At 38.0% G+C, this 12,089-nt stretch overlaps 1 protein-coding gene across 1 annotated transcript in view; it reads left to right on the forward strand.

The window, feature by feature from the left end:
• ptar1 (protein prenyltransferase alpha subunit repeat containing 1) overlaps nucleotides 1–8,045 on the forward strand; it is a 42,852-nt gene extending 34,807 nt beyond the window's left edge. Inside the window, exon 8 of the mRNA XM_043716706.1 lies at nucleotides 1,203–8,045. Coding sequence (XP_043572641.1) covers nucleotides 1,203–1,542 — 340 coding nt within the window. The 3' untranslated portion in view covers nucleotides 1,543–8,045. The remainder of the gene's footprint in view (nucleotides 1–1,202) is intronic.
• Nucleotides 8,046–12,089: the final 4,044 nt, after the last annotated feature.

A 12,089-nucleotide genomic window follows, 5' to 3' on the forward strand; every position in this document is an offset into this window, starting at 1 on the left:
GTTTGGGAGTTGAGTACAGGGTTCCGTGTCCATAGATGTCTCAAAGTTGACAGCAAGTTGATAGGGTTGTTAAGCAAGCATACGGTGTGTTGGCTTTCATTTGCAGAGGGATTGAGTTTAAGAGCCGCGAAGTTAGGCTGCAGCTCTATAGAGCCCTGTTTAGACCACACTTGGAATATTGTGTTCAGTTCTGGTCGCTTCATTATAGGAAGGATGTGGAAGCTTTAGAGGGTATAGAGAGATTTACCAGGATGTTGCTTGGACTGAAGGGCATGTATTATGAAGAAAGGTTGAGGGAGCTAGGGCTTTTCTCATTGGAGCGAAGAAGGACGAGAGGTGACTTGATAGGTGTACAAGATAATGAGAGGCATTGATAGTGAATAGTCAAAGACTTTTTCCCAGGGCAGAAATGGCTATCACAAGGGGGCATAATTTTAAGGTGATTGGAGGAAGGATTAGGGGAGATGTCAAAGGTACAGAGTGGTGGGTGCGTGGAATGCACTGGCAGTGGTGGTAGTAGAATCAGATACATTAGGGGCATTTAACTGACTCTTGAATTGGTGCATGGATGAAAGTAAAATGAAGGGTATGTAGGATAAAAGGCCAGCATAGCATCAAGGGCCGAAGGGCCTGTACTGTACTGTGCTGTCCTTCAATGCTCTGTGTTCTAAGAGGGGGAAAATGCAGTCTGTAAGCCTCTGCAGCTTGCCATATGTATTAAGGCATCTTCCCGTTTAATTCCTACTATTTCCTGCCATAACCACAAAGGGTTAACACACTACTTTTGATCTGAGCACCAGCTGATTATTAGTGCGCACGAGGTAACGCAAGCTTTGCCATTGTTCCTAAATCATATTGCAAGAATAGGTTCAAGGATAGGTATATGTAAGTATACCCATTGTCACGCCACTCACTCCTGACTGCAATCTTGATATGATCTCACAATTTATCCAGTCACAAAACATGTGATCTGAGAAATCTTTTCAATGAACGTTGAGCATTTGAGTATCAAGGTACTTTTAAACTTCTGGAATGACCAGACGTAACACCTGTGATGTGCTGTGCTACATTAAACGCACTATGTAACTGGCAGCTGTTGTTGTAACTGATCCAGTTATATTTATTGCAGAGAGCTGCCAAGATAATCAGTAATGATCTCACGTCCTGCAGGTCTTAAGCATCTGTTTTTCTGCCCTTTGCAGGAGGTGTGTTTTCTACCTTTGGCATTGCTGGAACAGAGAGCGTCTTCAGGTCCTGTCTGATCCCAACAAGAGGAGCGATGGAACAGTGGACAATGTTCAGATGGCCACTTCGGACAGTTACTCCTTTCAAGGCATGGATGTTGATGGTGTGGCTGACACAGCCAAGCAAGGCTATACGCAGGAAACCAAGCGCCTCAAACGTGGCCCTTCACTAGACTTGAACAGCTTGCTGGAAGAACACCGATTCATTGATACAATCCTAGCCAATTGCACTAATATAGAGCAAGCCAGATTTGCTAGTGCTTACAGAAAGTGGTTAGACATAGCTATAGGTCAGTAGTTGAGTCTAATTCAGATGTTTTTAAATTGGTCTTAAATCCCATTCCCTAACACAAACACTCACTCACATTATTCTGGTTTAAGCAGCTATGTTGCATGGCACCTTTTTTAAAGGCAACATTCATACTTTGTGTTCAATTTAAAGGGTGTACTCACTGGAACTTTTTTTTAATAAAGCTATGTTTTATGGAGGTTTGTTCAACAGAAGTGAACTTGCAAATTGAAATGTTACACATTTTCAAATCTCAATGTTAGAGAGGGACTTCTCACTTTAAGTATGGAAATATGTCTAACTTTGTGCATTACCCATTTTTATCTCTATGCTTAAGTGATTAATCAAATGGCTTTTTCTTGGTAAATGTAACTGTGAAAATTGGTTATTTTCCACACCTCCCAAGCAAGAAATCAGACTTGGCAATTTTTTGTTTTTTTTGGTTTGGTTTAATCCCATCTGAATATATGAAGGTTTAGTTAACTCATCACCGTTCTATTTACATACGTAATAAAGAATGGTTCTTGTTCAGGAGTTGATTTTGGATAATGAAATAAGTAGGCAACATGTGACTCAACTACAAACCCAACTCCCTTGCTGAATTCAATGCCTAACTTGCATTGTGAACAGTCTCAACTGAAAATTGTTGGGCAATCTGGATAGAGTATTGGCTATGTAACTGACAACATAGCATTTGGATATATGGGTCTTTTTTTCCAGTTGAGAAACTATGACTAGTCAGATCATACAAGCACTTGAGTATCTGATTTACAGTCTGTATCAATGACTTGAATGAAAGAAGTGAGCATACCGAAGCCAGTCTCGGGGTTGGTACAAAAGTTGGGCAGGCAAGCAAATTGTGGAGGACGGAAGAGTTTGCGATGTGATATAGATCGGATAAGTGAATGAGCAAATACTTGGTAGGAGGAATATTAATGGAGGTTCTCTTATTGGAATATTTGATGGAATTCTCAACCCAGGGAGAGATGTAGAGATTAGGGCCTGGAAGATATTCAAGGCTGAATTGTCAGATTTATAACCTGTAAGGAAGATGGGTTTTATGGGACATAGGCAAGAAGGAATATCTGAGATGGAGATCAAGTCTTATTGAATGGCGGAGCATTTGAGAGACCATATGCTCTACCATTTTGTGTTTTCTATTTCTTTCCTCTTTTAATCCTACACAGATGTGACTTTTTAAACACTAAGTCAGGTCAGCATGTTGAATGTTGAGATTTGGAGGGGGTGGGGGGGGGAGAAAACTAATCTATCCAGGTAATCTGTTGCTGCAGCAGTCCAGTGAACAGTAAGTGCCTCATTATAGAACAGTATGGTGCTCGTGTTGGATCCATTATACGTGGCATCTAAGTCTCCAATTTCATTCTTCTTTTCTCCCCTGTTCAGCACACCTTTGCTAATGCCTGTAAAGCTGATATATCTGGTCTTGTTCAAAGCGGGACTCAATCAAATATGGCAAGGATTGAAAAGAAAAGCTATTATTGAATAAAGGGTTGCAGTTTGCTGATGCTTTAGCTGCAGGGCAGAAATTCAAGGGGACTAAGGTGTAGAGAGTCTGCCCTCTCCCCTCTCTTCTTCTAGCTCCCTCCCCCTGACTTGAAATTCAGTGATAAACTGACAGACACAGCACCTCAGGACTGCAGCTAGATCCCTGGACCCATGTCAGTTGCTGTATATTGTGTGTGTGTGTGGTTCCCTCCCTGCAAAGGGCAGCCTCCACAAATAATAGCCCCTTTCTTCCAGCCACTTTATAAACTTTCCAAAACACGGGCTTCCCATCTCTGCCCGTGTCTTATTTGCACAACCATATTATGGTATTGGTAAAGTAACATTGGGATCAGTTTGAGTTCTTCGCAACCTCCATTATTTACTTATTTGTGTGTGGTCGACTTTAGGTTCCCATCTGGTTTTATGGTGTTGCGCCTGGAGTTGTTGGCACTGTTGTTGTGAGCTGGGTACTCCCAAAGCTATTTTACATATCCCCCTCCCCACCCCCATCAAAATCAAACCAACAGGGCCATGTAATATCCGATGTGGTCTTTTTGTCGTCATCCTTCCAAGTGGGACACATCCCAACCAATGAAACGGGAAAACAAGCAATCACTTGTAGTGTACGGATCCAGTTTAATGAGCTTAAAGCACAATCTTAAAGGAACCGTGTTATCTACAATTTTCCCTCCTGTCCATTAAAATCTAAGTGCAGCAGAATTAGAGTGAAACAGCAGGGAGGGGGAGGCCATTCTCCTGCCATAACTGTCCTGTGCTTTTGAAGAAACCATCCACTTAGTCCCATTCTACTTTTCCCCATTGCCCTGATAAACACTTGAAGGAGGAAAAAAGACAATTCCCCTGTGAATTTTCTTTGAATCTACTTTCATTACCCTTCCTGACTATGCAGTCTAGGGCATCAAAATTGTAACCTGTATGGAAAGAGAACTTCCCTCATATCCCTCTCTTTTCTGTTTACATTCGACTCCTAATTTGACCAGTGACATCTCCATTACTAATATTAAATATGTTTGTTCTCCTAAACGTTTTAAAGTTTGTTGAGTTTTGTTTCAACTTGTACATTAAACGCAAAGCTCACTCTCACAAGAGTGCTAAATACAAACTCCGATTTCAAATTCTTTCAAAGGAGACAGGTTCTTCCAACAGCAGATGTTATTTTGCGCCATTTATAATATAAGAATATAGTTGTAGCTTGTGTCTTGTACAAAACCATCCTCCCATCGTTTTTTTATTCATATTAGCAGGTCATTTCAGTGAACAAGTATGGTTTTAGTTTGAACATGAGCAAATACAATTCCCTGACGATGTAACTGCTTATGAGATTGATTCTCACTTTGCTTTCTCTGTCCTGTGAAAACAATATACCATAGCCTAGTTCCAATAACACGTAGCCTTATTGTTTAAATCATTGGAATTATTGTGCTGTGAAGTAAATTGTCTTTATCTTGAGTGTTGCTGAAAAAAGACATTTGCTGAGGCTTTTTGTAATATAGTTGTTGACAGTTCTCAAGAAATATTAAAGGGGAAATGCCATACTGTATGAAAGGAGAGTACCGATTGTTGGTAAGTGATTTCTAGTAGAGGCATTACCCTAGAGAATGTACTAGTTAAATGATGACTGTCAGAACCCACCATTCCTAGCTTAAACTCAAAACTGTGTCCAACATTAGATGTGATTCCATGAGTGGATAACAATTAATAAATACTCCTGTCGGTGTGAAGATTTTGCTGAAACTAATATAGGATTGTCATTTGAGCATGCAGTGTGATGCACTTGTGTGTACTGGAAGCTACACAAATTAAAATACAGGATTTTGTACTTATTGTTGGAAAGAACATGTAATATGTACATCAGTTTCAATACTCTGACAATTATGTGACAGCTTTCTATGGTTCGTTGAACAAGGTGTTGCCCTGAGAAATCAGACAACCTGCCTGATTTAAAATTTCAGTAAAGCTTGGTAATTAACTGCCAGTCATCATCAAACTTGCGTTCACCTTGGCACTATCCTTACCAATCAGATTCCACTTAACAACTGATCATGCTTCTCTCACACAGTATGAGCATTGTTTCCATCACCTTGTTGCTTCTTACAAACTGTCCTAATAAATAAAGTTGAAAACCTTAAAAAAAAAAGTATTTTCAGCAGTACTCAAGTTCATAACCCTTTTGGACTATAGCTATCCAGATGTTAGGATTACTAACAGGACGGTTGAACATAAAGATGTGTGGATTAAATTAGTGTGGTGCACTTTAAAGTTAGTCCAATTTACAAATTTGCTTTGTTTTAAATTGTAATTGTACAGTTTATTTTACAATACAACACAAGTACGAGAAATGGGAACAAGAATAGATCATGCAGTTTGTCAAGCCTGCTCTGTCATTTAGAATGATTGTGACTGATGTGAGCTTTGACTCACTTTCCCACTGATTCCCCATAACTACCATTGAAGAAAAATCCCTCTATCCCAACCTCGCATTCAATCTTTGACAAAGCATTCCCAAAAGCTAATATAGAGACTTTCAAGCGTTCCTACTGCGCTGAAAGAATTAATTTCTCCTTTTTATATCAGTCCTGAATAGTTGCCCCCTTTCCCTGGGACTGTATCCCTGTGTTTTAGATTCCTGACCAGCCAAGTTACCTCTATGCTGCATCCTTTTCAGAATCTTGTATGCTTCAATAAGAGTGCTTCTTCTAGACTCCAGAGATTACAGACTCAAAACAAATGCATAATCTGAAGGTGGCCATTAAATTGTTTATGTGAAAAGAGAAAGCAAATGTTTAGGTTGACTCTGCGGATGTTCTTCTGTCTCAAAAGTAGCAAGAATAAATTGTACAACACTGCAAGGTGCATGAGTAGAAAGTGCTGGTGCAATGACAGCATCATGACTGCTTCAGTGTCATTGAAATGTGACATGGATAATAGAGTTCACAGCACTAACATTGCACCCACTGAAAGTTCAACATCGATATACTCAGCATATTTTTAGTACAGACACTATCTTTGATATATAACTTGAATATAGTGTGTATATGCTTTAAAATAGAAAATGCATTAATGCCAGACCAGTTAAGTGTTTCCAGCATTTACCCTTTTATATATTTCAGGTTTCCAGCAGTATTTTGCTTTTGTAGTAATTTTTGTTTGTGACCCTTCTATAGGATTACTACTTGAAACACAACTCTACAGCAAATTAATCTTCCCCCAAAAAATGTTTTCAGGGAACATTTTCTTACAAATATCATCTGTTCTGCACATCTGTAGGAATATCTAAATGGATTGTTTTAAAGTTGCCCTCACGTTTGACTTTCTTTAATTTCTGTAAGATATTGTGAGCCATGTGTGGTCCCTCTGTGTGCAATTTCTGAAGACATACTAAAATGGTAAAATTGTTTTTGTTTGTACAGATCTTTAAGATAATAAAGAAGCAATATTGAAATAAATCTCACTTTAGTACTGTAACAAAATTGGTAACTGATCTTGGCAGCTTTATGGCATTAAGTTGTGCATTATATAGTCACACAGTTATTGCTGGATAATGATGCGCATTATTTTGCCTGTTGAAAGATGGCAGATTTGTCTTTCATTGGAATTTATATTTGAGTGGGCTTTCCACAGTGCCAGTTGTATTGAAAAGTTAATTCTAAGGTTGATGCACGCCTATTAGTGAATTTAATTGCTTTTTCAACTTCTGCTAACTTTCAAAGAGTTGTGTATTTCTTTTATGGCCTTCCTGCAAATATCAGTGCTCTTATCCATGTGGGTAACTCCTACAGGGCTAGGGAAGCGGGCAAACTAGGAAGAGTGGCCAAATATAGTTTGGATCCTTTTACATAAAGAGGAAGAGGGATGTTTATAGTTAAATTAGCGCAGATTGTTTGAAGCAGGTATTCTGGTTCTAGGGACTAAAACAAATTACTGAAAACATTCTGCAGGTAAGGCAGGATCTGTGGAGAGAGAAACAACATTAATAATGTTGTTGATAATTTTCATGTTAGAACTTAAGAGGTTGGATGTAACCGGTTTTAAGGTTAAGAGTGAATAAAAGGTGTTAAAGAACAAAAGGCCTTGGTAAATATCATCTAAAATGTAAGTTTGGATGACAGGAGATATTAATTGAGAGAAAGAATGGTACTGCAAGGCAAAAAGGGATGGTAATGGGACAAAAAAAAAATGAAAGACAGAACCAGAGGAGCTGCTTTCTCGAATAAAATGGAAGCAGAGGTTATGATTCAAATGGAACCTGATACTGAGGCTCAAGGCTAAATGCTTGATTGGAAGGTTAGCATTAGTGTTGCCTGGGGACCAATAGGAAAAAGGATATTGTATTTTCCATAAGATACAAAGTTACAAAAATGTAGTTTTCATTCAAACCACTTTTTTGAACCTTGTTCATACTTAGAACTTAACAAATACAGTTAATAGAGGAAAGGTTCATGAAACCGTTTTGGAACAGTTGAAAGAAGATGGTTTTAGAACTTATTTTGGTGGTTTGCTGTTTGAATAACTAATTCAAGTCAAAGAAGAGAAAATAGGATCTTTATTTTAAATTATCCATTGGAGCAAAAGTTTCCATTCTGACCTGTTTAGTTGTACCAACTTCATACAAGAAATCCTGGCAACTAAATAGGTTCTCTGTATGTTTTAGTAATACTGCATGCTAGCTGTGTTCCAGTACATAAAGACAGAAAATTCTGTAGAAACAGCCTCAAGACACAATAGTCCTATGCAAGAGGTTTTGTTCTAGCTATCATTGTGTTTGTGCCATTGAGTAGCACAGAATGCTATTGTGCTGCTGTCAAAATTAGTATTGTTACATGGCAATGACATTTGTTATTTATTATTAGGTGTGTTTTATACCTGTACACAGATTTCAAATCCATATTTGGAAAGTGATGTAGTTATTACGTTGGATTGTAAATTAACTTTCTATTTATTCTGTAGTGGAGATGCTTTTAATAAAATGTTCTCTGTATGATTTATCTACTTGTAACTAATGGACTTATTGTAATTATGAAAGTGCTTTAATATGTAATCTGTTAAAAGCTTTTGCACTGGTCTGCTCATAGAAAATTGTTTGAGTATTACAGAACTACACCCTAAAGCAGTGCTGCTTTTTACATCATCCTGCACTAGCAATTGTCATATTTTGTTCGTCTGACTGAAACCATAGAACTATTGGGGGGAGGGTGAGGGTGGTTGCCTTAAGAGGATTTTGGAAAAGAGACAAAGAACTCATTTTAACCTTGCTTATGTTGTTTTATTTTTTTTCCCCAATTTTTTTGGATAGTCTTGTCATTGAATTTGAAAACCTCGTTGGAAATCTTAATCTACAACTCCAATACGTCTTCCTGAGAATTCTTTCCAGTGTCTTAACAAAATAATGGAAGCATCACTTTAGTGCTGCCAAGTTTTACAAACATTTTGGGAAATTCTGTTTCTGATCCAGACTGCAATAACTTGTGACACAGTCAACATCACCAGTTGAATCTTGAGCAGAAATGTAGGTTTTCTTTTTAAAAAATGTTAGGATCTACCTCCGACAGAACCAACATGTTAGACTTTTACTAAATATCAAATTTTTCGAGTTGAAATAAATGCTGGAGAAGGAGGACCGGTAGCAAATGTAATATTCTCCTCTTCATCCATCAGAGATGAGGAGACTGTTTATCTTCTGGCATGTAAGATAAATCCAAATGAGGTGCTGGGATAAAATGTGTTAGATGTTGTTAGTTCCGTGTCATGGTTTAGATATAAATAAATATCTCTGGTAACATCAGCAGGCCTGTTTGCTGCAATGTTTCCTAACCAAGGAATGTGCAGCACAGGAATGTGTCATTCAGGACAACCTGCCCATGGTTTATGTCCACATGCATTTTCTTTAATCCCTTTTCATTTGAACAGCATATCTCTTCTATTCCTGGCTTCCTTATCTTTGCCTAAACTGCTGTTTGCTCCAACAGTTTCTGACATACATCTGATTAGCACCTTTAACAAAAATATCTCGCCTATGAGTAGAAACCAATAGGACTTCTACAGTTTAGAATTAGAATACGGTTTATTGTCACATGAACCCACATGAGTGCAGTGAAACGTTTACAAAGCCACCACTTACTGAGCCCTCTTAATTACTTTTGTACTTATGTATAGTATCTTAGGAATAAAGAAAAATCAAGAAATAAAATTAACAAGTTCAGCATTACAGTCCTTCACACCATCATAGGTACAAAGTACTTAGGTACAAAATTTTAGGAATAAATTAGAAAAATAAAGAAATAAAAAGTTCAGCATTTCCTTCCAGCAGACCGTGCCAGGACATAATCTCCAGTCCATGTCAAGCTCAACCTTATACTGCACAAAGGATGCAACCCTGCCCTGGGCACCAAGTTTAGTTATGTCTCATGTCTGGGCCATTGAAAGAAACCTGTTCCATCACAATCATAACAAAAACACACAATGATCCTTCAAAGCTAAGTTAGCAAAAGAGAACGATCTGACAAAGGTTTAGACTTTGTTTTAATGGATTGATTAACACTTCCAATTACCAAGGCTTCCGGTCTTTGTTTGAAGGGCTACATCCCAAATCCAAAATGTTGAGTCTTTAAAGTGTCACAAATATCATAACACAAAGATTTATTGTTGTCTTCCTTCCATCTTTGCAAGATGGTGGATATCAAATCAAATCGCTTGGGGATGGGGGAGATTTAGGTGGTACAGCTTTGTTGATGGCTGAAGAGATCAATCTATGAAAGGTTCTGCCACAAGTGTTGTGTATGAAGTGGTTATCAGGTTTTTTTTTTAGCCTTAGTGACTGTTGAAAAATAGTGACTGAGCATCATGGTGGTGCATGCAGATCTACAGATGATGTTGACATTTTTCCTCTTTCATCAGTTTATATCTACATGTTGTAAATATGGATGTCCTTCATATCAGAAAAAAATGAAAGAAAGAACTGTGGATGCTGGAAATCTGATATAAAAACAAAAATTTCTGGAAAAACTCAGCAGTTCTGGCAGCATCTGTGGAGAGAAAGCAGAATTTTTTATCCAGTGGTCCTTCTTCAGAACATTAGTTTCTGGTAATGAAGAAGGGTCACACGACTTAAAATGGTAGCTCTGCTTTTTCTCCACAGATGCTGCCAGACCTGCTGAGTTTTTCCAAAGCAGAGCAACCATTTTTAATGACCAGAAACTAACGTTCTGAAGAAGGACCACTGGACACAAACTGTTAACTCTGCTTTGTCTCCATAGATGCTGTCAGAACTGCTGAGTTTCTCCAGCAATTTCTGTTTTTGTTCCTTCATGTCAAATGTGTAAGCATCCTTGAGGCAGAGCTTGGGTGTCTTACTGGTCTTCTAGCTCCAGCTGTCTCACTAGGGCAGAATATCTTTGGATATGCGTTTTTCTCCTGTCGTATCTTGAGTCAGCAAAGTTACCTCTGCTTAATGAGTGCTGACATTCTCAGGATTTCTCTGTTGAGGGCATTTTGAAAAACAAACTATTCCTCATAGCCAGGCAATTAAAATGTTAAACAAATATTGAAATGACTGGAAACATGCAGATCAGTTAGCATTTCTGCTCAGGACAAAGCGTTTTTTGGTATCCTTCAGTAGTCAAAAATCAAATGACAAACAACTGAATTCACAGGATCAAAGACAATGAGGGAGTGATAGCTGTGTGACCATTGGATGGTGAAATAGATCCTATTTGTCAAATAGTGGAAAGAAACTATACCAAACCAAAAGATCAGCTAAAGCAGTAAGAGGCGAAGGAAGAGATTTAAAAATTCAAAACCCAAAGTCCAGCTTTCAAAATATCTGATCGATATAATGGAGTTCATCAGTTTTGGAAAGAGCAATCAGTAGCTCAACAAGCAATGATATGATCTGATGTAAGGTCTCCAAATATTAATTTTTAAAAACCATTTAAATGGAAATTTGTGCAAATGAGGATCATTGCTGTTCGCAGCTTTTTTTTGTTTCAATTGCAAAATAGAATCCAGATTTTGGTTGAAATGGAATCAGCTTATCTAAATATCTTTCACAAGAAACAAGGAGCAAGGGTAAAGGGACATTCTTGAGCAAGACGGTCTCTTGTATTCTGCATCCTGCTCACTCCCGCAAGTGGACCTCACATACTATATGATTTGACCTTCATCTTTTTCTGCCTACATTAGTTAAATCAATGTATGGATGAGAGACTGAAGCCTAGGATGCTCATGCTATGCACCAGATATTCCATTGGCGCTTGTCCTGAGAGACAGCAGATAGAATCAACACATCTTACTGAAACTAGACTTAGACTTCATATCAATAACTGCTTTGTTTACACAAAAATACATGAATGGAAAGTATGCAGTTTTCACAAGAAGAATATATTTATCTGTGCAGAATTTTTTGAAATACTATCATTATGCAACTTATTATGTAACTTATGAGTACTTTCAGTAGTTGAACCCTTTGAAACTAAGTTGGTCCAGACTCCAGATACACCAATAGTGGGCATTAAAGTTATGAAGTTTGGCAATAGGGGAAACATAGTTAATTTCACTTTGAGGATGGGGAATCTGAAACTAGTTGACATGTATATAAAATGTTCATAAAGTTAACAAGGAACTCAGGAGACATTCTTTAGATAGATAGTGGTGACAGTGTGGAACACATTGCCAGAAGGTCTGCTTAAGGAAAACCGCAGAAATGTGTTTAAAGGGAAGCTAAGTAAAGACATGAGGGAGAAAGGAAGTTGCTTAGGTGAAATGAACTATGGTTGGAGGAGGTTCATAAAGTGCATAAACAATTGCATAGACTGACCGGCCTACTTCTGTGTTTTAACTGATATGAAACTTTCAGATCAGAGTTGCTAATGGAAGTAGATTTGTACTTTGGCTTGAATAAAATGTGGTACAGACAATGCTTACTCCAGGCAAAAAAGTTCTTAAGTTCTTACCTGCAGAGGAAGAATATAGTCAAGGACAAAATTAAAAATCACACAACACCAGGTTATAGTCCAACAGGTTTATTTGGAAGC

Source organism: Chiloscyllium plagiosum, chromosome 2 (genome assembly GCF_004010195.1).
Source record: "Chiloscyllium plagiosum isolate BGI_BamShark_2017 chromosome 2, ASM401019v2, whole genome shotgun sequence".
Taxonomy (NCBI): domain Eukaryota; kingdom Metazoa; phylum Chordata; class Chondrichthyes; order Orectolobiformes; family Hemiscylliidae; genus Chiloscyllium; species Chiloscyllium plagiosum.